At 41.7% G+C, this 26,329-nt stretch overlaps 1 protein-coding gene across 1 annotated transcript in view; it reads left to right on the plus strand.

Moving 5' to 3' along the window:
• The window catches only part of TTC7A (tetratricopeptide repeat domain 7A), a 186,007-nt gene that overhangs the window by 114,743 nt on the left and 44,935 nt on the right, over positions 1-26,329 (plus strand). Inside the window, exons 17-19 of the mRNA XM_019473938.1 lie at positions 11,221-11,337; positions 15,358-15,455; positions 22,234-22,368. Of these exons, the coding sequence (XP_019329483.1) occupies positions 11,221-11,337; positions 15,358-15,455; positions 22,234-22,368 (350 nt within the window). The remainder of the gene's footprint in view (positions 1-11,220; positions 11,338-15,357; positions 15,456-22,233; positions 22,369-26,329) is intronic.

Raw genomic sequence — 26,329 nt, forward strand, 5'->3', positions numbered from 1 at the left:
GACAGGTTGAGAGACTGCTGATTTTTCTTTGTTACTCGTGAGCAGTGACTCAGCTTATTTGTACAGTGTAAGGTGCACCTGTTGGAGTCATACGTGCAACAGTGAAGCTGCCATTTCCAGCAAGGCTAAGAAATGGAGCTTCACCTTTAAAATACAGCCTGCAAGATCCTGAACTATATTAGTGTTCAGCTGAACTGGGCACAGCTCTCTGCTAGGAAAACCTTGCGCTGAAGTAGTAGTCAAGGATGCAAGCTGTGGAACTGGGTTCTGTAAGTAGGCAGGATCCTTGGGTTGATGTGTATAGTTGGGAAATTTTTAGGGAGAAAATCTAAAGAATTGTTTTATGTGGAATTATAATTGTGCCAAGAAAACAAAGAATGTTTAGGTTAAACTGAAATGCTTAAGTGGCTGCACACATACTTTAACTCAGAGAAGAATGTCTCTACATATATTGAAGAAGCTGGATTTATTAAAAAATACGGTCAGTTGGGCTGTGCTTCCAGTGTGTATTTAAATCATGGTGACCCCTTTCAATATGACTGGCAACATACAGAGCTGTTCACTGTTATATCCTGAGTTTGATTTTGCCTCAGAGTAATGGCTAAGGAGAGCTATCACGGTATTAGTTCAGCCAGCTGGCCTGAGATCTGTGGGAAGCCCGTACTGTGTGGGAGGGTCACAACATGACAAAAAGTGCCATCGTTGCCAAAGCCAGTCTGCGTGGTCTCAAACCTGACAGGGATTAAGGGCTACAAGTCCTGACCCTGCAATTAGCTTTGTACAGGATGAAGGACCTATAAAGGAACTCTATAAGGAAGTTTAGTGCATCTCCAAAAACACTTCTCTGTGGTGAAAAAGCAACCCAGCACTACCATGAATACAATTTTGTCTGTCTAATTTTTATAAGTCAGTGTGCTGTATCGAGCCAAATGGTAAGCGCAGGTTTTGTTAGGTCAACTTAATCGTGCCAGTGAAGGATTGAGTGAAACTGCAGCAGCACGATCTTTAGCACATCTAGCTGTTGAAGTACAGACCCGGGTCTGTACGCTGATTGCTAGCTCTGCGTTAAAGGTCATGCTCCTGTGTCTTCCTGCTGCTGTTACTGCGCTAACTGTGTTCAGCTGGCACTGGTGCTAACATAGACTGCAATTACATCATGGTTTTGCTTTGCAGACTTAGACAAATATGATTCCTGCTGGTAGCAAAATATCCATTTCTTTCTCTAGGATTTTCTTTGGTGAAGCTAGCAGTTTTCTGTCTACTTATCGCAACACAGTTGTTTTCTAGATTATGTGGGGTTTTTTCTGAAATGAAGGAGCTTTTGTCTGTGTTCACTTCTGTCACTTCTTTCACCTTTTAAGCATGTCTTTCCCCATCTTTTTTCAGGATGGCATAGAAACTTGCTCCTCCATATCTCACTGAACAAGCTCATCTTATAAAAAGCACTGCCTCTGAACTGTCATAACTACATGGTGGGTTGTCTTAGCCAGAACATAGGCTAAGACATGCCTAAGGCACATGCCCACATGTGCCCCAGAGCCAGTATCCTGTAGTGAAATTCAGTGGTGTTTGGCAGATGGATTTCCGCCTTTTTCACCTCTGCTGAGACACGCAGATAGCACTAAATATTGGCAGACTCTGGCCCTTCATGTGTTACTCACATTTACGCGGTGTCCTCTGCAAAGTTAAGCAGTTAGAAGAGACTCTCATAATCCTTCTCCTCATAAAGAGCTGGATCTACCAAGGTTCTTAAGCACACGCTTAGTTTTAAGTAGAGGACTAATTGACTTCTTGTTGACTTCAGCAGGTCTACTCATATGCCTAAAGATTAAGACCTTTTATAAGTGCTTTGCTGGAGTAGTGCCAAAGTGGCATAAATTATATTGCCCCAAAATAAAATGATAGAAAGAGTGAGGTCTGTTTAACAGTATTGTGTAATGCATTTCAAAAAAGAAAAGCTTATTTTACACTAAGCCTATTGTTTTTATACCAAAGCCAAATTTGCTGTGGTTCTAATTTACTAATACAGTGGGGTGTGATGCAGTTTCAGACTGTTGGCTCCAAGTATCAGTAACACGCAAGATTTCATAAATGTGTCAAGCTGGGTAGAAACGTTTTATTAATCCTGTGGGGCGGGGTCTGCTTTACTGTATTTTGTTGCATAATTTATACAACCATAATATGAGTATGCTATCACTTTTTATTACCTTGACACTGGGTTAATTAGAAGGTATTTCACTCTATTTTAAATGTGAATCAGGACTCTGACATATCTTTCCAGACAGAAGGTGTGGTTTTGGTTGCAGATTGAGGTGACTTGGAGGTTGATGTTGAACGTTACTTTATTAGCCAAAGTCCTGGTATCCTTTCCTCTAAAAGCTGCCTAAACTGGATGTCCTAGAAGCTTTTCTGAAAAACACAACAGTTTAGAAGTATAAGTGAAGCATGCAGTTCTGCAGTCTTTGGGGATAGGAAGTATTGGCAGCATATTAAGTACTTCAGCTTTGTCCTGTTAATGCTCTTTTCTTGTCAGGCAGGATCTCAGCTCAGCAATTAGAGACCCTAGGCCTGGTTTCCTTTTCCCCTTCTGTAAATCAAGAGTTATTCCAGTGGTTGTGACAGCATGATAGTTCTCAGCTCTGCCTTTCCGAATGAATTCCCATTTAATCAGGGCTGGCTGGATTTACCTGGGGGCACATCTGATGAAATTCTGAAGAATCAGGCCCAACAGATGAGAAAATGTTTTAAAAGTAATGTCAGTTACAGAGAAACTCAACCTGCTTTCCTTCCTGTCCACAAATAACTCCGAAGTTGAGAGCACCGGTATTAACAGATTAAATGTAAAGGATATGGGGAAGGCAATGATGAAGAATCTGGTTTTCTGAATGCTTTGCAAAGGTCATTTGTGTTATCTGCTCTGCAGTTAGAAGAATTGAAGCACAGGGAGCTGAAGTGACTTGCCCAAGACCGGCCAAGAGGCCATGAGAGAGCAAGAAATGGAGCATGGCTCTCCCATGTCCTCAGCCCAAGCTATAGGATATCAGCCACACTGCCACCATGGGCGAAAGACAGTGGACCACCATTTCCAGTACGCTCCTGAGATTGCACATTGCCATGTAGGTGTCCGCTTCTACCCACAAATGAGATACTGCACCACAGAGTCACCTGAATTTAAGTGCCAGGGCTCGGATCTGCTGGAGAAGCTATGCATTGAACTCCTACTGAATTCATGATTGAAATTAAATAGGAGGCAGACCTCTAAGCTCCTAGCCTTGGATGCTTGAGACCTGGCCCTGGTGTTCAAATGTGCTCGTGCAATGTCCAGTGCAGTGGGGAGTACTCTGTGTAGTTGGAGCCTGTCAGAGAAAAAACAATTCACAAAACAACGTGGGGGGGACACTGGCAAACTAAACTTCAGTTTAACATCTTCTGAAGTGTGGCAAGGAAAAGGCTAAAGCACTGTCCTTACAGAGGGAAATTATGTATAAGAAGTTGATGTAAACACTCTGCATAGCAAAACCGGAAACTTTTTTTCCAGATTCTGCTGTAAAACTTAAAATTGTGAAAACTATTTTTGTCTTTATTCAGGTGAGATATGGACTGAAATGCGTATGATTTGTGATGGCACAAAATGATTTTGTTGCCAGTTCCTCATCAGGGTGAGAAGATAAAAACTCTTTTTGGGTGTATCACCCAAAGGATCCTATATAACGGAGGGTGAGAGAAGGGGTTTTATCAGCTCTACTGACAATTAGCTTGATTCCTACATTCTTACCAAAAAGCAAAATGCCACAAGTCTGGGATTCGAAATGAATGATCTAATTAAAAGGAAAGCAGACAATAATTCTGACCACCCTTTTGTTTTTTGTGCCTTCGTTTCTTGGGTATGACTAGATATGGTTTGATTCTGAAGAAAGGTGAAGGCAAGGAAGACTTTCAGTGCTTTTTTTTTTATTTTCTTTTTCCAGCAAATCAGCATGCTTTTTCTTTCAGCAGACTATTACTTGTTGTTTTTCCTTCAAGTGACAACCTGCCTGGGTTTAGTGGATAAAGTGGGTTTGTTACAAGACCTCCTTCCAATGTAAGTGGCATAAGCCCATTTCTGGATGGGCCACATCAATATTGACTCATGTTTGCCCATTGCATCACAAGTGAATCTGATGGAACTGAATGCTGAAATAGATGCATGAGGTTGCTGGACTGGCTGCAGACGTGCTTGTCTTGGGAAGTAACGTTTGGGTCCACGCAGAGATATGCAGCGTAGTCCATTGGCGGGACCTTCACCTGACTGGCAGGATGGCCCTTCTGCCATCAGGTGCATGCCGCAGCTTACAGGAGGAGGCAGTTCAAGAAAAAACACCCAGAGCTGAGCCCTGCCAGTGGCCGCTCATTTGTTTTTGCTGTGCAGTCTCTTGACAGGTTGGGCTGCAATATTAGCTTTTCTGATCACTTCTTCTTCTGTTTCCCTCCTACTCCATGTGCAGGAGCCTTCTAGGTGTTTTGTGTGATGAGGCTAAGCCTAGCAAATTGTCTTCATCATGTAAACTTTTAAATAGCCTAGAATCTACCTCTCGGAAAGCTGTTCTCACCCTGTGTTGTGCTGTTGCAGTCGTAGTTCATGGAGCAACATTAGCTGAATTGCTGTTGTCATGCAAGACTGGGGCTCTGAGCAGGACATTCTTCTAAAGGAGATGTCAGCTCTGAGTCTGCTAGTTTTCATGGGCTGGGAAGATGAAGTCAGCAGTTCTTTGGACATGCTACCAGGCTGCTTGTTTTTATTTTTTGTTCATATTGGGGGGTAAATGGGCAGGGAGTCATAAAAAAAAAAGGACTGTATGTCTGTAAAAGTATATGATCAATTTATTTTTGTAGGGAAAGTGATAGATAACATGGCTCAGCATGAAGTTATAAACGGAGGTTGCAGTCAGCGCTGCTGGCATTAATTTAACGAGAGAATGTGCCCTTAAATGTCAGGAGACTGCAAGAAGCACTGAGTTATTTGAGAAGACAGCAACTTTGATGTTGATTTTTTCAACAAAAATGCAGGAGATTAAAAGCTGCTTTCCAATTTTGCCAACTTTTCCTATTGATAACGTGACTAGGGCTTTAGCAGGTGCTCTAGGAAGGTTAATGAAAGCATAATGGTTATGGTGAAAGAGTATACGTGAACTAATTGGCTTGTACAGGTGACTCACCACGGAAGCTAAACTCAGCAACTGATAAACTGAGCAGCTAATTTGCTGTGAAGATACTAGTTCCAGATACACCATCCTCTCATAACGGGCAGATAAAACAAGACCAGACAATCTGGGTTGCAAAAAGAACATGGGCCGCAATCATATTTCTGCTGTATCAAAATGTAAGAATGGCCATTCTTGATCAAACTAAGGGCTTGTCTGTCTTCAGCAGGTGAGTGCACAGAGAAAAGCATGTAGAAATGTGGCAGTAGGATGATCCTACCCCTCATATGTCATCCCCGCTTCTGTCAGCTGAGTGGTTCAGAGGCTTTTGGAGCCAGCGGTTGCATTAGGTTGTGTTTAGTGCCCCTAATGGGCCTGTCATCCGTGAATTTATCTAATTCCTTTTTGAACCTATTTATGTGTCTGCTCCAGAACATCCTGTAGCAATGGGTTTTGCACTTTACTTTTGTGTTGTATGAAAAAGCACTTCATTTGCTCATTTTAAATCCACTGCTTGATTGCTTTATTGGATATTCCTTACTTCTTTCATTTGAAACAACACAGATTGCTTTGATTTCCTGATCTTCTTCATGCTATTCATGATTTTATAAATCTGTCATCTCTTCTCTCAGCCTCTTTTCCAGGCTGAGAAGTCTGTTTACTCTATATATTAAAAGCGTTCCAAAACTTTGATCATTCTTCTTATCTCCTCCATCCTCTTTCCAGCTCTGTTAGATCAGTCTATATCCTGTATCCACCTGAATCCTCCTTTTGCATCTGTTACCTTAAAGGGGAAGAAACTAATTCAAGAGTTCAGTGATCAAAGTGTTGGGGGTTTGAATCCATGCCTCCTAGTTCCTCAGAGAGCATCCTCGGGTTGTCTACCCATCCAGCTCATGGCATTCCCCTGCTTTTCATTGGAGCTGATGTGGAATATTTATCTGGGCTTCAAAGAGGTAGGAGGGTGAGCTGGACTCCGCTGTCCAGTGGTACTTGCATGCTGCTCCAACACCCCATCAGTCAGTCAGTGGATAAAGTGCATTTGCTGTCCTCGGAGCTGCGACTAGGATTCTGGTTTCCGTCTCCAGGCAAATGTCTGTAAACACACAAACAGGCGCATGCATCCTGTCATTTAATGAAAGAAAGAAACAAAGTACAAATATTAGTTGCCAAAGTTCAGTATCCTCATGCTAACGTACATAATTATCTCTGTGAATTGTGACATATTGCTGCTGGTTTTGGTGTTTTGTTTTGTTTCCTTTTGTATTCAAAATCCAAAATAACCCAGCAGCTGTGTGTGTAGGTAGGCAAATCTGGGTCAATAATGAAAGACTGGGGAACGATGGCCCTGATCAGGTAAAGCTTGAAGACATGTAGATCTTTGAGCAGCTGCTGACAAGCTCTGAAAAACTGGAGGGGTTCTAAGCAGCCAGTGAATGGCAAAACATATAGATAAATGACTACGTAATACTCATTATTCCTGATTTAGTCTCTCAACCCTGAAATCAGTGGAATGTGTTACTGTTTGTTATAGTACTAGCATTATTTATTGCTTGTCAGATGATAGAGCACAGAGATGCCATTGTGATGCTGTATAAATGTGTAGTTAAAGGGCTACATTTGATACTAAAAACTCCATTTTAAAGCAGCTTTAAAAAGTCCCAATAATTAACTGATTAATAAATCTTTATATAGTCCTATAGCATCCATAAAGTAGTCAATAGGTTATTACTAAACATAGCAACTTAAAACTTCTACCACAGATGTGCTTATAAGCATTTATAGTATACCACATGCACATGTGAAGCCTTCTGATAATAAGTATTAACTATTAAACCTCAGTAATTAGATTGTCAATTATAGGAAAGAATTGCCTCTTCTTCATGGGTAGTATTAAAGAACTTAAAGGCTGAACATTTTGTCGTGTAGGATTAGAAGACTTTCAGGAGGGCTAGGTAGGTGTATTTGGCCAGGCCTTGAGACATGGTGAGTATCAGCAGCTGAAATCAGTATTTATGAAGACAGATGTTGAACACCTCCTGAAATCAACCAAAGTAGCTTGCTTTCTGCTGAAAATTTTCATAGGCCTTCCAGTATTCCAGTCCCTAATTTTTTGTCAATGCATGGCATATTATACTGATATTTGTCATTTATACTACTGAAATTTTGGTACTTGGGAAACCTAATTTTGACTTTTCAGAGCTTCGTATCGCAGCGAAGTCAACTCCACCAAATTAAAATCTGTATACAGTTAATGTTACTGTGATAGATATGTATGTTCGCTTGTGGCAGTAACCTGACGTTACGTCAGGGAATAGAAGCCTTTGCATACTATCCACATAGTATGATAAAAGAAAGCCTGTTCTTAGAGGGAGCTTAGAGTCCAGGACCAAGAGTAAGCACTGGTTATTTTCCATTGTTAGTGTCCCTGAAATTATACACATTACAGGAATCATTTGTGGATTTTTTGCGCTCTCTTCCTATGCTTATGTACTAGCAATTTGTATGTTTGCTTTAGCCCAAATCACTCTGTTTTCATTTTCAGAGGCTAACAGAATTACCAATGACTGTATTGACAATCTTGGGGCTATTTTTGTATGCTGAATCTCTTTAAGAGTCTGCTCTGCTTAACATTACAAGCATCATACAAAAGTACAGTAAAATGGTATTAAGAAAATATAATAAGGTGAGATCTGTGCATATGTAATTTTTATTTATGCGAGTTGTGTGCAGACACTGATATGACACAATAGCCATTAGATTTATTTGTAGCAAGAGTACTGTCAGTAATAAAATGATAAGCTCGAGATAAGTGATACTGTCACCTACTTCAGTGTTTTCCCTATGTTTTTATTTATGTTTTTTTGCTGTTACAAAACTTAACTTATTAGAAGAAATACAAACAGCATATAGCACATACAACCTAATGTACTGATTTTATCTTTTTTATTTTATTTGTATTATGTTTTTATTTATCTGTTTTTGCTGTTACAAAACTTATTAGAAGCTGAGAAATACAAACAGCATATAGCACATACAACCTAATGTACTGATTTTATCTTTTTTATTTGTTTTTTACTATTTTATTTCCACCTTTTAATTATCATATTTAATTGCATTTCTGCTGTTGTTAGTATGATTTGATTCCTTAATGTATTTGTCTTTTTAATATTTAACTGCAATGTTTACTATGTAATGATTTTAACTGCCTGCAGATAACTAAGACATCTATATCCCTACTAGTGTGAAAGGGAGGAGGAACCCTTAATATATCCCTCCTGTATAGTCGTTTGAGTACAGATTCTTCAATTCTTCAACAGATTCTTCATTCCTATATTCTTCTATTTCATTAGCATTAAGAGTGGTACCTTACAGCGTTCAAAAGCGTGGAGTTATTCAGGGATGTAATACAACTATTTTCTTCTCTAGGCCTTAGACTCCTTACCCACCACTCTTCTGCTGCAAGGAGGCTCATACAGTGCTTTAGAAGGTCTTCCATTTTGAAAGTTTGTAGTGGTTTAAAAAATATTCTGTATGCTTAAAATAGCATGGATTGTTCAACATGGTAGTTTCTTGGACTAGTAGAATACTTTTAATAGATTAATTGCCAGAAGGAAGGCGATGATGCAGTCTCACCCCTCTGCACAGCGCAGTCCAAAGAAGCTCGCTCACGAACCTGTGTATCAAACCCATAGCTTCTATTTGTGCATTAGCGTTGCTTTCCAGATGTTATCCTGTCTTGCTGAAAAGGCTTTAAAGACTACAGAATTTACTGTGCACACAAGATAGTTGCTGAAGAGATTATTTGCTTTGATAGTTATGTGTCTGCATTTACTTATAAATCTCCATTCGACTAGTTTCAGCTTCCAACAAATCCTTGGATTTTCTGATACCTTTTCTTTTAGATCAAAGACTCGCAATTAGATACTTCTCCATGTAGGTGCTCGCAGGCTGGGGCAAAATAATTTCTTTGCTGCTTCTCGGTTAAACCAAATAAACTGAGCTTCTTAAGCCTCTGATGAAATACATTTTTCTAGCCCTCAGATCACTTGCATAACGTTTTTCTGAACCTCGTCCCATTTTTAGTCTTCTTCTGGAGTTAGAGCAAGAACTAGAAACAGGATTGTAGTAAGTGTCTTGCTGATGCTGTGAACAGGAATAACCACGTCTTCCAGCTCCTGCTTGATTGTGCTTCTGTATATGGATGCTAAGGATTGCTTGACCTCTTGACTGCGTTGTTGTTCAGGAGCTTCACGTTCATTAAGCTATCTTTTATAATACCGTTACACTCCAGGGTATAACCTCCCATCTTTCTAGTGCAATATATATTCCTTGCTCCTAAGTGGATTGAGTCTATATTCTGTTGTATTAAAACAAGCTTTGTTCTTAGGAGCCCAGTTAACTAAGGGATACAGAGCAGCATCCATCACTGGCCAGTTTCCGTTGTTAACCACTCCTTCGAATTCAGTCTCATTTTTATTTTCTTTAGAGTGCGTCCACTGTCATATTCTTTGTCCCAGCAAAATTCTTGATCAGTCCATGGATCTAGCCCAAAAATCTACCTGACTCATGAGAGCACTCCCTTTCAGTTACAGGGTCAGCATCTTCAAGAGCAGGGGATGTTTCTATTACCATTTGTTTTGCTCAGATCAGTAACAAGAAAATCAAAGATAAATATAAAGTAGGGATATGAAATAGTAAAGGACAAAGACAAATTCCCTTGATTATGAATCTTGATCTTCTTTTCCTAGCCTAAGTTTGTACCTGGGGAATCTAGTTGAATGCCTGTCCTGTGAGGTCAAACTGTAGCAGCAGCCATGAGCAGACTTCCCTATACCAGTTGATACAGTTGGGCTACATTTTGGTGACTTCCACCCCCCCAAAAAAACCCAAAACTAATGTTTGTTAGTGCAGAATGGGACTGCCATTTTAGCACATTACTGTAGATATGCACCACAGAGTCTTGGCTGCAGATTTCTAACTATTGGCAAGTGAAGGATCTCTTACTCAGCTGCAAAGTCTTCTCTAACATCATCTATGCAGTTGCTGTTGTCTCTTTCTGAAGTTGTTTGGATTCCCCAGGAGCCTGCAGGTCACATTCACAAAATGGGTTTTAAGATTTTTGACATTCAGCTGTTAATGTTGTATGCATGTATGTACATATATGTGCATCCAGTGGATTAATTGCTAGCCATATCGAGCTAATTCAAAATGTGTAGATCTTGGACTTTATGAAAACATTTAAAGCAGAGAAGTACATTTACATTAGTAAATAAGAAATAAATTCAATCATCTTGACAATTAAAAAAATAGAGAATGGGTGTTGTGAAGGATGGTGTTAAAAGCCATGCTAGCAGCAAGTGGTAGGTTGTGTCATTGCCGAATCTGTCGTCTGACCTCTGCTTGACCTAATTCTGCTGAATGCCAGGGGTCTGAGCAAGTACGTATTCTCTAGGTATAAGAATAGTAGCAGCAGTTACACTACCTAGAACAAGAATGTACAAGGGCTATCAGCTGTCTTGCCTAAGGGCATGAGATGGTCGCCAGCTGGGGTTAAGAAAAAGCGTTTCCTTCCTGCGAGGCATTACATAATTGTCTGTGTATATTAAGTGTGTTGGGTTTTTTGTCTGAAATTTATTATATAAGCCAGTGCTATAGGAAGATGCCAGGCTAAGAAAACAGTCTGGCATATGTATTATGGCAATTCCTTTTTATTCTGTTTTTAATGCTGTCCAAAATAAAATGAGATTCACTGTATGTTTCACCTTGTTAGCTTTGCAATGCATTGCTTTTAACACTGTCCTGCCAGCTTTGTGACGCAAATTTGACTGCAGCTGAGGAATATTGTTAATCCTCTCATCTCCTTGTGGGGAATCAAAGTTGAGCTAAATGAAATGCCTTGTGCTACGGTGTTTTCTTTTATTGCTGCACATACAAAGCAAGTAAAAATGCTGGCTGCCAGGATCTCACTAGAGTGATACTGATTCTCCACGTTTATGAGATGCCAATAAAACAGAAGTTACTCTTTTTCATCTTGCAGCTTACTTTTCACCAAAGTAAAACTGGAATGGATACATAAAGGACCTGAAGAGGCTCTGGTGACATGCAGGCATATGTTGCAGATGTGGCAGATGGTATATAATGTTTTACAGCACAGGTAGGCTTTCTCCACTGTCTAACAAGTTCAGATTTCATAATGGAGATGCAGTTATTGTCTTCAATTGTCTAGATAATTAAGTTATTTTGCAAAAAGGATAATAAACAGTGCTGTTTAGAAAGAAACATAAGAAATATTTCTAGCTGTGATTAAAAAAAAAAAGGCAAGATTTTAGTAGCCATGATTTAAAAAAAAAAAAAGAAACACCAAAACAAACCCTCAAGATTTTAGGATTGAAGAAGCAGTTTGAACCAAGAGTTTCTGATCTGAATGTCTAAACATCTCTATCCATGTTCAGATGTCCATAATGGAGGGCAGATTTTTTTTTTCCCAATAGTCTGAGCATCAGTCAGCTATTGTTCACAGTCTGCAGTAGTGGCACCACCCAGGAATGTGTGGGGGTGACAGAGTCCTGAACTGAGTAAGCCAAGGAAAGGCACGCAGCCAAGACTATCATATGCTGTGGTTGCATGCCGGTTGCACAGCCTGGTGCTAACTGGGCAAGGAAAGGAGTGAAGGATGTAGCATCTTTCTCCCTTCCCTTGTCCTAGTAAACCTGCATTTAAGCAGTGCTAGGTTCCTTGCTTGTTCCCTCTCTCTCATCTGCTTCCCCTCCAGAAGGAAAAGTTTAGAAAGTGTGAAAGTTACCAGGTTGGGTTTTCTTCCTTCCCACACCCTTTGGATGCTGTCCCAGTCATGCTACCACTGTACAACTGTCTTGGGAATGTTATCCCAAGACTGTACTTATCTCTCACGTGTAATGTCCATAGAGGTTGTGTTTGATGGGAAGGAGAGCATGCTTGAGGCAACAGTCACGACAGCAGACTGATGAAGGTTGCATTGTTTCCCCATTTCTGTATGCATTTACATAAGCTTTATAAACACCAGAAGTATATGTACAGAATGATGCCTGTCTATATACAAGTTGTCCTTGAGAGATTATTAGTAATTCCTTGTTGATTTAGCTAATGAGCAGCAGACCAAACACAAAAATCAAGATATTTACATAGCAGCAGAGAAATGGTCTCTTACAGGCTGGAATTACTGATTTCTTTAGGCCTTAGTCTCTTTAGCTAAGGATTCAATCATGTACCTCTCGTGAATAATCTTTATACCCATGAGTAGTCCTCATGAAGCTGGTCAAATCCACGCTGAACAATTAGGACTGAGTAAGATTACTCTTGCAAGGGGGGGCTGCAAGCCTGAGACTGAACAGAGTACATTGGAAAACAGACAAATAAATTTGGACTGCATTCGGATGCCAAGCTGTGCTTTGGCTATTATACTTAAAAACCCAGGATGCGATAGCTTTAGAGGCTTTTGATAAGCTTTAGCCATAGAAGCCTAAACAAAACAAATTGCTTTGCTTTTGCTCTTAGGAACTGTAATGTGTATGTCACTGCTGTTCCCAGTGGGACTTCTTGGCTTTCTCAGAAAATACTTCAAAAAGCATTTTGTATTGGGAAGTACTGTTTGAAAGGTAACAAGAATGAACTTGGCACCTGCAGTTCTAGACTGGATTCAGTGACCCAGGAAGCCACTTGTATTAAGCAAATTGCAGCAGTATCAGCTAACAAATATGTAAAAAATTCCGGGTTGGGCTTGCAAAGGAACTTAAGGGGAATTCTTATCAGTGAGACTTGGACACAGACATTTTTTAGGGCCTCTTGGAAAAGAGAAGCCTGTATTTACATGAAGTTGAGAGCTGTTGCACCCGATACTCTTTACTAGTTCAATCAGTAGCTAATCGCCCACACAATTAAATTGCACTTTAGTTACATTTGGTTGCATTTGTCTGGCCTAAGTTTCCCGGCTTTGCAATCTTACTATGACTCTGCTAAATTAAAGAGTCTTTCAGGGCCCAATATTTTCTCCCCAGGCAGCTATTCATATGCTATGCTCAAGTCCCCTCTTGTCTTCTCTCTGATAAACTGGTGCCTCTGCAGTCTCTCACAATCAAGTGTTTCCTTCAGCAATTTTTGTGACCATCTTATGCACCGTCTCAACTACCTTTTAAAAACATGGGCAGCGGAGTGGCAACATGTCTCACTGTCAGCCTTTCCAGCGTTGTATGCGGAAGGCAAATCATCTGGCTACTGTCCCTTCCGTGGTGCATGGAAAAGCTTTCTTGGCTGAAGGCCTTGTACTGCAGCTTTGAAGGAGCAGTTCATTTTCAGCCCTTCTCCAGCATAACAAATAAAGCCGTTGGGAGTGGCTGTTTTTCACAATGCAGTCCACTTGGTTTTCAGGCTGGGATTTTCGTCTGTTTTCCCAGTTAAAAGGCCCTGCTGTTGACTGTATTGAGATGCATTTTTGTTAACTGAGGCCACCTCATCAAGCCTTCTCTGTATGCTGCTCTCCTGTGATCAGTTTTTACTGTGGCCAAACTTATGCCATCCACCAATCTCCTCACCTGTCTTTTGTGTAGGAGTACAGCGTATAAGCCAGTGTTCAGCCATGTGCCTGAACAGTGATTTTTGTGGTGATGGCTGCTGCATCAAAGCAGCACTCGCCTCATGGGAATTAATATTTTGAAGTGCAGTTGCCATGTTCCTGCATACGCAATGCACCAGCAAGACAGAAATGCCCCTACGGTTCCACCAGCAGCCCTCAGTCAGGGTAATGACACTTGGGCTAATCCTGGCTAGGCAAGGCAGAGGCGCAGGACAGAGAATTTAATTTTCCCTTGTATCTGTCACCACAGGATAGTCTCAAATGAGATATCAGTATGGAAGACAGGGAGGCCCAGTCAAGGCTGGAGATTTGTGCGAACAGTCAAATGCCCAAGAATTCAGGGTCTGTTAACAGAAACCATAATGTTTGATCCCAAAGCCCAAGTAAAAGGTTAATTAGCTATTGTAAATATGGTTACCACTATGATGAATGACAGTAAGTGGCTTTCAGTCCTAGATTGTTAGCTGGGAAGGACAAGACTTGGTTTATCTTTTGCTGTTGTTTTCTGTGATAACAGAATAATCATGTTTAAAACCAAATAGCAGTCCCAAGCTAATTCTTCTGCTAGATTAATGCAAATTCAAGGGAATCCTGTGCAATCCCTACCAAAGGCCTGATAAGACTGGAAGACTGGGCATCCACAGCAATCATGGCTCTGTGACATCTTGTTTCTTGGGAGAAATATTGTCCAAAGGCTGAGCTGCAGGCTTGGAAGTGTGCCAAAAAAGTAGCCAGGGCATTTTTCCTTTTGATATTTTGTCCCTTAATGGATGATGAGAAGAGATATCATCACCATCTGATCCTGGGGGGATGGCAGACTATGTGGTGACAGGAAGGCTCGGGAGATCTGGTTAAGTGATTTTTTTTTTTTTTTTTTTTTTTTTTTTTTTTTTTTTTTTTTTTTTTTTTTTTTTTTTTTTTGTTAGGCACGTGGGTGTTTTGGCTTTTTTGGTTTTTTGTGGGGTTTTTTCAGTTTCCCTTTGGAAGACCTCTCCTGTGAGGACAGAAGTCTAGTAGAAGAGCAGACCATATAGTCTTCCTTTCATAAAGCAGTGCTATGTGGTAGCTTTTATCTTCCTCCTCTGTTTGAACAGAACAAAGGTGGAAGAGGAGAAAATAATCCCTTTGAAATGAAGAAATTAGCACCTGAGTGGAAGGTGGTAATTGGTCTGTTTCAAAAGGATCAGCACCGCAGACCTGTGAACAAATCCATCTGCAGACAAGGGATGGTGGTTCTTCCTGGGTGTGGGGCTGCTGGTTGGCCTCCTCTGGTCTGGCTTCTAGCTGCCAACATGCTCCTTGTCCAGTAGTTTGCAAAGACTCCCAACAGCCAAATAAACGGATACCAGCATGTGCCCTGGAGCCCTTGCTGGGCGCTGTGTCCCTGAGCTTCCTGTCCATTGGCAGGGTGCAGGTGTTAACACATTTAAGAAGCTGATTGCCTGCAGCTGGAAAGCTTGAGTTTTCAGTTCCAGTGGCAGCTAGATGAGACTATTGCCTGCTTTGAGGGGAATGTTGTCTCTCCGCTGAAAAGTGGCCAGGTAACACAGTTTTGTTTCTTTACAGTGGCTCTGAGAAAGGAAGTAGTGTGACTGAAACACCGGTGATCAAAAAGCATAATGGACTGCATCTCACGCTCCCAGATGCTCATGATACCGATTCTGGTGAGGAAACAAGATTTGTGCTTTCCCATCCTAAACGCGTGCTTTTGCGAGAGAGGAATGTTTTATTTTCTTTAGCAAGGTTGGGGGGGAGGGGGCTGTACATGCCTGTGTTGCTGGGCTGGTGGTCAGGAGGTCCAGATCTGTTTCCAGGGCCATCTCTGCTGCAGAACATGTTACTGTGGTTTGTCTGTACCTTGGCATCCCCATGCATAAAACAAAGATCTGGGTTCCTGCTTTCTTTTACAAAGCTCCGAGACGAGCATGAAAGGTATTAGGTGGGAGTTCACTATACTTCTGCAAGAACTGTATGATTCAGTCCTTTTTTTTCCTTCTTCTCTCCACACACACACACACACACACACCCAATTTAATCCTTTTTAGATTTCCTGATCAAGCCAGGACATGTGGTTTTGGAAAGCTGAGTAAGACTGTCAATTCCTATTAGAAGGTGATTTGGTTTGGGACTTATAAATAAACCTTGTGATGCTTTATTATATGGTAAATACACATTCACAGTAACAGATATAGTCAGATGGAAATAACTGAGACGTCAAAGCTAATCTTGGCAGGAAGGGGAAAGGAGGCTTTCAGAGTGCTGCTGACTTGTGACTTTATCGTAAGTCTCGTGATAGTTGGTGCTTGCCTTAAAACCCTAACTCTCAAAATCAGATGATTATGTGAGAAACCTTCCTTCTAATTTGGGGTTTTTTTAGGGAAGCAACTTTCTACCCTTGTGTACGTAGATAAACACTTGCAAAAAATTGAACCTCACAGACTCAGAAACTGGACGAGAAGAATATAAAAGCTTATTATTAAAAAAACCTCACGCTTAAACAAGCCTCATGCTTTGGGGCTAGGGAATTAGGGTTTGTCTGAGTCTTAATCTTGAACATTTGGAATTGAACATTTGGAATTGGTAAAACTGAAGTCACACACTCAGCACATACAGCTGAGATAAAGGACAAGTTCGTATGTGTTAAGTACATAACTTGTGTTAAATTATTTGTGTTTAACCCCCATTTACACCCACCAATGGTTAAAAAGCATTGCAAGCTTAGGTCTTGAGCATACAAGCATACAAACATTCAAACATCAAAACATTATTCAGCATGTCTGCTCTTTTGTTTGTAGTGTTAAACCCTTAGGGTCTATATTTATGATATTGTAATCTTACTGTGTCTATGCACATATTTATGTAATTTTTAATCCATTTATTCCATTTCCCTTTTATTACCCTTTGCTGAGATGAGTCTCTGTATTTTGTATAGGTCCTCTTTCTCATTGTTTGTATGACAGTGTTCTATAGTCTTTGGTTTAATTAAAGAGAACAGGCCAAATTCAGCACAGATAGATGAAGAGGATATACTAAATGAATATGTTCTGTTTGTTATATTAAAAATTATCTGGAAAAGGGAGTGGATATGACATGAAAGTTTCCTGGTGATACAAAATTATTTAGGATAGTCATCATTCTGATAATTGTGAAGATTTGTGAAATATCTGCTGTCATCCCTGATGCTGGGCCGTAAAATGGACTTTCAGTTTCAGTGAATATATGAAAATGGCTTGGAAAACACTGCAGGTAATTTGTAGAATCTATCAGCCACTAGGCATTACTATGAAAGCAATAAAAACCAAAAAATATTATTTGCCGCAGTACTTCTGCTATCCATCCAATTCCCACTTTGCTGCTGAAACAGTGGGTAGCTTATGGTGCCTAGGCTGTGGGACTGAGCCTGGATTGATCCCTGCCCCTTCAGCTCTAGCTGGTGCTTAATGGTATGTAAAAGGTATTCTGGGTGTGGATCCCATGCTCTTCTGGAGATCTCTTGCCTTGCTTTGTAATTGTGTGGAGAAAAGAGTGTGGCCAGGTTTGGGCTACACCCACTTCACAGCATGGTTTGAGATTTTGAGACCAAATTGTCACCAGCAGAACCTGTCATATTTTGATGTGCTGGGGTGCCACCCTTCTAAGACCTCACTCCTGCCTCCTGCTCGCTCCTCTGCTGCAGACCTGCAGCACCTCCTCCAGAGTCAGAGCAAAGCTCAGGCACATTTGGTCTCTGTGTAGTGCCCTCCTCAAAAAGCACTGGGTTGGGTACCTGTTCCAGCCTGCTCTTAGCCCAGTTTTAGCAGCCAGCATGCCATGGAGCAGCTGTAGTTCAGCAGAAGGTGCTGTATGCCATGGTACTGCCTGCCAGAAAGAGCAAATTAATGTAAAGTACAAGCTTTAAACTAGCTTTTCATGCACATAAAGTGATTTGCACTGAATGCAGTTTGGTTTTAGCCAAGAAATTTATTCCTCCTCCACTTCGAGAATCTAGGTTTCCATGCTAACATGGTCACACCCACAATGGATGTTAAGGATGGGGCTCGTACTGAAATTACACCATCCACCTTAGTGCAGGACTGGCGCTGGCTGTTTTCAGCAAGGGTCTGTGGCTCACTGCTCTGCAGGCTGTAGGTGCTGCTGTTCTGCACCTGCAGGAAGGAGGCAGCTGGGTCTATTGTCCCAGTTGGGAGCCTCTTTGAAGACAGTAGGAGGTGAGATTGGAGTACAGCTCTAGCCCCTCTCACCCTTGTGTTTCACCAGAGCTGCGGCTGTGGCTGGCTGCTTTGAAGGAGGGAGGAGGTCTCATTTTTTTGCATCATTCTAGAACAGGCTCTCGTTTCCATCGTGAAATCCCCCAGGAGCGTGCGGCAGTATCGCTGTAATGCACAGGCGCTCTGTGATCTCTGGACTCGTCACTGAAGGGGGGATTACTGCAGCCGGGCTTGACACTGGCCTCTCCCTCAGTTAGACCACAATGAGATTATTTGCTGTGCCAGAATTTTAGGTTTACTGCCAGGAAGATTAATTCCTCTTTATTTTCTTCATCTTCTCCTAACTGAAGCAGTGTTCCTAACTAAATTCACCTATATCAGTCAGCTGCCTTGCTGTTTCATTCTTTTTCTGATTTAGTCTTATCTTATAATGCTCTTGCCTGAAGTGATTTAGGCTAGGGAATTCTGTGTTTCTTATAAGCCTAGTAAATCTACTGAGGTACATTTCTATTTTGATAGCAGTTTTTTCATAGATGCAAAATATTAAACTTGGTCCTTCTTGGTCTTATAACAACCCTAGAACAGTGCTTTAAAATTATTTAGATATATTTTGTATGGCATTTATGCAGAGCTCATCATGACAAAATCAATTTTGTTATTTTTATGATTTCTTTCCAAAACGTGTGGACGGCTTTATTGTAAAATGTGAAGTTTATATCCTGTCTAGTGGAGCTGTTAAAAAGAGAAAGAGACTGCACTAAAATAACAAATTGATGCGATATCTTCTTATGCCAACATTTGCATGTATTTTGAGGCATGACATTAAAGTTCTGTGAGACAGGTTTTGTGGGTTTTTTTAGCATATAAAGATCTGAATTTCTTGAGGAAGAGATACTTTATAATGAGACGTTCTGAGACTTTTTTTAACGTCGCTTGAAGTTTTTCCAGCTCCCCCCACCACCCTGAGGTCAGAGTGATACCAGTGTGATACGTGCCTACCTCCTCTCTTGGGAGTTGGCATGTGTTAGAGGTATACTCTTTTCTGTCTCCAGTAGCCCTTAGCCCACCCCCAGGGTCACCATATTGCTTGCCTGAGGTTCAGAGCTGTGGCTGAGCCCTTTTCAGTCCAGAAGGGCCAGGCTGGCAAAGACCTTCTCTTACAGAGTATATTTGGGCAGACAAGCTTTAAGGAGCATTCCTGTGAGCAGTCCAGCAGAGATGGGTAAGAACAGCAGCAGCAAACATGTGGGTATGGGCTGGGATGGAGAGCGCCTTATCATCTGGCATGTGTGTGTTTAGAACAAGGAATGTATCTGTGTCTGAGGCTGGTCAGGGATGGAAAGGGATTGGCTGGTCTCTTCCTAGCGTGGTTTGCTTCATTGTGTAGGCTGAAATGGAAAAGAGAATAAACATCAAAGGACTGGAATGCCAAAGGCTGTTAAACGCAAAGAGCCTCCGCTGTAAATTGCTAAGTAACTTGGGTTCCCTTTTTATGGCTGTGCAGATTGAAGCCCACAGCACTGGGCAAGATCGGTCTCAAATTGCAGGCTTTCCCCTCTTGGCAACTACCTGGCTAATGAAGAGAAGGAGAAGAGGAGCAGCTAACTTGTGTTCTTTGAGTGCAACTAGCTCATAGTGATATTCCTGCAAAGCCTGCTTTCCCTTTTTATGCTGTGCAGATTGAAGCCCACAGCACTGGGCAAGATCGGTCTCAAATTGCAGGCTTTCCCCTCTTGGCAACTACCTGGCTAATGAAGAGAAGGAGAAGAGGAGCAGCTAACTTGTGTTCTTTGAGTGCAACTAGCTCATAGTGATATTCCTGCAAAGCCTGCTTTGTGAGGGAAGGATGCTTTAGTAGATTCTAAGTGGCTGTTCAGTCTCACAGCAGTGTGTGAACTTCTCCAAAATGCACAAAGGTACCTTACAGTGACATAGTTTCCTTGGATTGACTTGAATCCTTGCTTGACAGGATTTCCCTGAGCTCTGTGAGGATGTGAATAAAACACCAGCCCATCTGCCTGCCTAATGCAATCAGACCATCATTACATATGAGTGCTTGCAAGAAACACAGCTCCAGAAAGCCTCTCTGAAAGAGGGCAGTCTTGGCAGAGAAATGTCATACTGAAAGTTGCTTTCAAAGCATACTAACGTGATCAGGAGTGCTAATATAAGAATCTGGTTAGGCTGACTGCAAAATCCCCAAAGCCCATATAATTTTTTCCAAGTTTGCCAATCTAGAAGGCAAGAGGTCTGCCCTAACTTCAAAGTGCTCCTAGTAACATCACTAGCTGTTCACGTGGCCGTTTTCTTGTTGCCTCTGCACTGCAAAGAAGCTGTCGGTGTTTTGGATGGCTGGGCATAAATGCCTGGTAGTTTTCCCTGTGTTAAACAACCATTGTCTGTCTTTAATTCCTGGGAGTTTTGGTGAAATTTCTCCCGGGTGGAGGGAGGGATGGGGGGAGAGGAGTGTGAGTGGGCAGGGCAGGGGGAGGAATCCCGTGCGGTGAAACAGGCTGAAGATGGATCTGTTAAATATAATAAATTCTCGGTGCAAAGCAGAATGGCTTTTACCATACCATTAAAGCCGTAATTGCTACATTACTGCACTGTCATCTCTTGGAACATTAGATCAGGAATGTCTTTGAAAATATGTAGGAATTTAAGAAATGCATCTAGGAAGAGCACATTTGCATTTTCCAAGGGAGCCGTGGGAGGCGCCTGTGCTGCAGGGCTGTTTTGAAGTTCTCCTGCTTAAAATCAATGACATTAGTTAGCGGTGAGATAATGGGACAAATATTTCCTATAGCAGTTTTAGGCTTCAAGTTGCACTTGCGGCCTCTCCGTAGCCATGATGCTCTCAGAGGCAGGCAGCGCTGCCTCGGGTTAGGTAAAAGCTGCAGGCCATATCCTGCCCCATGCCACGCAGGTGTCAAAGGAGCAGGGGGCAGAGATGTGCCTCCCCTCGTGCCTGGCAAAAGGCTGGGTCCCAGCTCAACGTTCAGAGGACCACGGCCAGGGGACCACACTGCTCTCCCTGCCAGCACCCTGGCCCTGGGTGATGGTCTGCGGGCCTGGAGGTGTGGTTTGGCAACCCTCTCTTCAGCACGCTCCGGCGGGAAAAGCATGCTGTCCGCCTCAGAGAGACCACTTAATGCATATGCCCCTGACAGGTTTTTTGCCCTTCTGTCCCTTCCCTTGCCCAGAACCATCCCAACTTCTCCAAGTACCTGTTCCTAGGCTCTGCTGCTCCCTCAGGGTGGCTGTGGTGAGAGAAAGCGGGATTTTAACTCCGGGATCTTGTGGTCTACAAGGTCAGCCTGTAAGGATAGATTGAAGAGTAATGCTAATCAGTGCAAGTGCTTCAGTCCCAGCAGCTCCCCAGAGAAAGAGCTTATCAACCTTAAAGTCACATTAAACCTACGTATATTAAAATATTTATTTCCCAAAGCTTTACAAAGCCAACTGTGAAATCTCATTTTGTAGCTTCTTATTTTGTTACCATCCTCTTGGTACCCCTCTGAGAGGTCGGCTCACCAGTATAATCCCACTTGCTGTACCGAAGAACATGGTCTCTGCCCATGCATTCTTCCTGGGAGTAGCTTTTGATGTGATGTTTTGTCCCAGAGATGTGGGTGCCAAATACTTTATTCTTGCGTAAATGTTACAGCGCATACTAAAGGTTAATTTAGTCAAAGCACTGAGCTCTCTGCTCCCCAAGGTTAAATGAAAAACCACGCTGCCTCTAAACCAGTAGAACAATATTGATGTCACTTGAAATGTGTGTGCTGTGTGAATGGTGCCAAGCTACTCTGTAATGCTGTACTAAGATTCTACATTAGTGGGCCACATGTTGTAATTGTACGGTGACAGTGTGCTTATAAAACGGGTTACTAATAAGTATTCATGGGAAATATTTGATGGTAGAGTTCTGCTTTCCAAATGAGCAAAATAAGGTTGCTTCTTTGATGAATGCTAAGCAGACCTTTATAAAATTACTGTCTGTTAATTCGCTTGTTTGAGCTGCAGCTCTTGGGTAATTTAGTGGTTTTTTTCAGTAAATTAACCTTTTATAAAACATGGTTCTCCAGTTGGTCACGCCAGAATTCAGTGGAGTTCTTATTACATAAAACTGATGCAATGAGTGGAGAATCAGACCTGCTGCCTTAACGAGTCAAAGAAATATTCCAAAGAAGTATATAAAATGCATTATTGTTCTTGTTTGCTTGGTCCATAGGATCACAGCGAGCCTCTTCCCTTGCTGCATCAAGACTGGAACAGGCCATGTCTGAAATAACTATGCAGAGCAGTGCAATGAAGCAAGGACCTATGCAGCTGTGGACAGCTCTTGAACAAATTTGGCTGCAAGCTGGTAAGTCCTGGACCCCCTGGAGTTCCTTTTTCCCTCCAGTGGTGAATGAGACGACATAAGTATTAACAGAGTAGTTGAAATCAGTAGTTGAAAATCACCTTATTCCAGCAGAAAATCTATCTATCCCAGCCGGTTTTTGAAATGCCATTTATCTGATTCAGTATAACAAAAAAAATACTGGAGTAGTGCAGTTTTTCAGCTCATCTCTATTTTTCCATAACACACAGAAAACTTCAGTCATCACTAAAATATGCTTTTAAAAGAAGAGGGTAGGTAGTTCTTCATTAACAAATGATAGTTGGTAGGGATAATTATTTTCATTCTCCTTTTCCTACGTGCTTCCCTGTAATAAGGCTGGGCAAACCATGTATTAAATGTTATTTAGACTGGGAACTTTCCAATCTTTGCTGAGGTTTAAGTGCAAATTATTAAAAAGAGCAAGTCCTCCACTTGTTTTATCCTTGACTGTTTGAATTTCCCAAGGATTTGTAGATTGCATGTCAGTTTGAGACACTCATGCAGAGATGCTACAGCAGAGCACATAAAGGGAAAAGAGAAGAGTGAGAAGGAACTCTGCCCAGAGGCTATCTCCAAACTCATGAAAGGGTTTTATGTAGGACACTTGGTGAGGAACGGAGTTGCACAGCACATTCTACCATTTGCATTCCAGCATTTCAGGACTGATAGAAAGAGTTCTGACCCTGCAATTTTGCTCTTAAGAGACACAGCTTTTCTTCCACAACTGGGCCCACAAATGTGCGCTTGAAATTACATTTGAGTGCTGTGATTGCTTCTTAGATGTCTCTGCTACCATTTGCAACGAAAAAAAAGCAGAGCCCACTGGAACCTTGCTAATAATTTGCTATTCTGTATGCAGGAGAACCCTTCAAATTCTCATTTAGCTAATCTGTACAATTGACAATTCTCACATAAAACCTAGCAGTCTCACCCTACTTCTCAGCAAAGATTTTTATAGCTGGTTTTGTGGGCCATTTCCTACCAATTAGACTTCAGTTCTGGTGCAAAATATGTGACATTCTTTTTGTTACAATTTGACTAACTATTAAAGAACAAAAGAAGTTACCTTATGGAATGCATCATCCTTTTAAGTTAATCACATGTGTTCACTTAATGGCTTGTGTGTACGTAAATTTCAATGATGTGCTGTGGGCTTCAAAATCACTAGCAAGATTTTGCTTTATTCAGTTTATGCTCCTGATTTAAAGCTGCAGGGGAGACTGGTGGGGAGCAAAAAAACCCGGAGTTTATTATGATGAGAAGTCAGGTGTCTGTTGTCCATCATCCTGCAGGTAGCTCTAGGCAGTTTACATTTTTGCTGCTGTGTGAAAAGACAAAAGCAATAAAGACCTAGTGCTTGCTGTGACCTAGCTGTGAATTGCTACGATTACTTTTCAGTGTAAATCGAGTTCCTTTCTCAAAGGTGTTAATTAATTCTTTTAGATAGAATTTATTTTTAAAAGCTGTAACTTTTCTGTCCTATTCTATAATTTTTTAAATCTTTGTTTTATTTCATGCTTACTTTTAACTGGACTTGAATCAGGATTGATACTCTGAAAATACGTACTGTGACTGCTTTGTAATTTCGTTACTGCAGTCAGTTATGGATGCAGCTTAATGAGCTCTTGGTGAGGTACTGCCCATTCTCTTCTCGCAGTAGTGTGGAAGTCGCTGCATTCTAGTTTCCTGAAGGATGAGGAGAGATGCAAGTATTTTGGGGTAGTCTTCACTCTCTCTGCGTGGAGAAGGGCACAGCGCCTGAATAATTAGAGGACTTCTTTGAAGTGGGTCGGACCTTACACTGGGCTTAGTGAGTGGAATAGTCCAAAAGCATATCACTGACCCTCTGGACTAGAATCTTTCCCATCTGGAAGGAGGGGAAAGGAGGAACAGGTATACTGGTAAGAAGTTAATAACTTCCAAGTTAGAGATATTTCATAAACAACAAATTAAACAGAAATGCGTGGTTAAAAACAGTTGAGGTAGTCACGTGCTTTTGTGTTACAGCTCACCCCAAAATTAACAGCTGTGGAAAGCCAACAGGCAGTTAGCGTAACATTCTGATGCCTGCATCCGGAGTCCCTTCATATTCATGATAGAGCCGCACCAGTATGCTGTAGATTTCTGTCAGGTTTAGCTTGGACTTGTCCTTTTTCAGTCAATGACTCATCTTGTGACTCTAGGCAAGTTGCCTAACTTTTTCATACCTCAGTGTCCTATCTCTAAAGGGACAAAATGTTAATCTGCCTTTGGGAAATGACTCGTGTATTGTTGTTTTTGTTGTCGTTAACACTTTAGCCTTTTTAGCATGAATCATAAATCTTTAGATAAAATTACTACAATTTCCTAACCTCACTACAATAAATTTATAACAAAGCATCCGTCCTTTTCAGGGACTAACAGGATGCAGCTGGCTGTGTCTCTGTGGGGGGGTATGGATTTAGAGCGCCAGCCTGCAATCGTGTCTGGGTTCCATTAGAGCCATTACAGTTCCCTTGCCTCTTCATATCCCAAGGCATGAAAACTAATGGTACCAACTGATCCAGTTAGAGCTTTCTGCACTTAAGATTGGAAAAAGGAATACAAAACCAGCTATCCCACAGCTATATGAGGCTGTTCTTACAGCCCTCCAGCAACCAGGCCAGGCCACAAAGCCAGCACATAGGCTTGCAAGGGGACCGTTAGTGGGTGGTAGCTATCAGATGGTGCTTATGTAGGGGAATTGTTACTGTATCACCCTCCACCTGCAGCTGCAATAGGAGTTCCTGCCTTGTGCAGAAGCATCCTCAGTTTGTCGGAGCTGGAGAGCCCTTGTAGAGCTCCTAACAGGTCTCACAATTAGTGCATGAGAACATGTGCATTCTTTTAACAGTGGCTGAAGGCGAGCGAGGCTGTGAACCCTGTGCAAATAGTTAAGCTTTTTTGTCCTGTGATAAAGATACTTATCTCACGCATAAGAGGGCATAGACTTAGTGTTTTTATCTGTTACTTTTCTGGGTTTATGACCAGCACAGTTATGTAGGGAAGAAAATAAAGCGGCAGCTTTGGAAGTGCAGCTGCTAAGACCAAATGTGCTGCACTATAATGGATGCTGCACCTTGGCTTTCCCTGCAGCAGTGCCTAGTGAACTTTGGCGAGCTAATTTTTTGTAGCTTACTGTAAGCAACTGAAGAGCTACTTGATGGATCTGTGGTCTCTAGAAAGAGAAGTCCTCTTCTCTTTCACACATCCAAATGAAACCGTGAATTCTCACTGTTAATCTTCTGTCCAGCCATCTCTTGTAGGACCAGCTGGGAGTACAGTCATCTGCAGCAGGGAACTTAGCACATTTCTTCAGTGGGCTTCCATATCTTCCTGTTTTCCCTGCAGGTAGTCACAATTAGCTTTGGAAGAGTACAAGGTCTGCTGTCGCCAAAGACTAGAGAGGTTGTCCACTCCCTGCGGCAGGTGTGCTTAGAGGAATACTAATAGGCATACTCTGTTTTCAAGTGTTCTGCAGCGAAGACTGTGATTAACACAGCTTGTCTGGTCCCTTTTAACAATAACCTCCCAGTCCTCTTGAAATGTAATGGCTTCTTAAAAGGAGACAGTTGTCTCATTAGGCTTTAACATTAATAAGCCTGAACATTATTCTTGGCCCCAAGTCTGAGAAACAGGTCATTTCAAGGAGTACTCAGGAAGGGTGCTGCAGTGCACATGCTGCTGTGGTGCATCTCCAGTAGAGGTGGTCTTTATGCAATCCATATGCTCGTTTTTCCTCTTTGTTCTACTTTTCATGACTGAGAGCTTGAATTCAGCTTAGAGAGGAGAGAAGGAACTTCTGTGGCATTGGTAAAGCCTGTTAACTCCTTCTAGCTCTTGTTGCAGGAAGAGCTGCAAGGGGAATCCTAGAGATTACTGGTGATAGTACTGCTTGTGTTACCAAGAGAAACGTCTGACCTAG

Source organism: Aptenodytes forsteri, unplaced genomic scaffold (assembly GCF_000699145.1).
Source record: "Aptenodytes forsteri isolate BGI_AS27 unplaced genomic scaffold, ASM69914v1 Scaffold584, whole genome shotgun sequence".
Classification (NCBI taxonomy): domain Eukaryota; kingdom Metazoa; phylum Chordata; class Aves; order Sphenisciformes; family Spheniscidae; genus Aptenodytes; species Aptenodytes forsteri.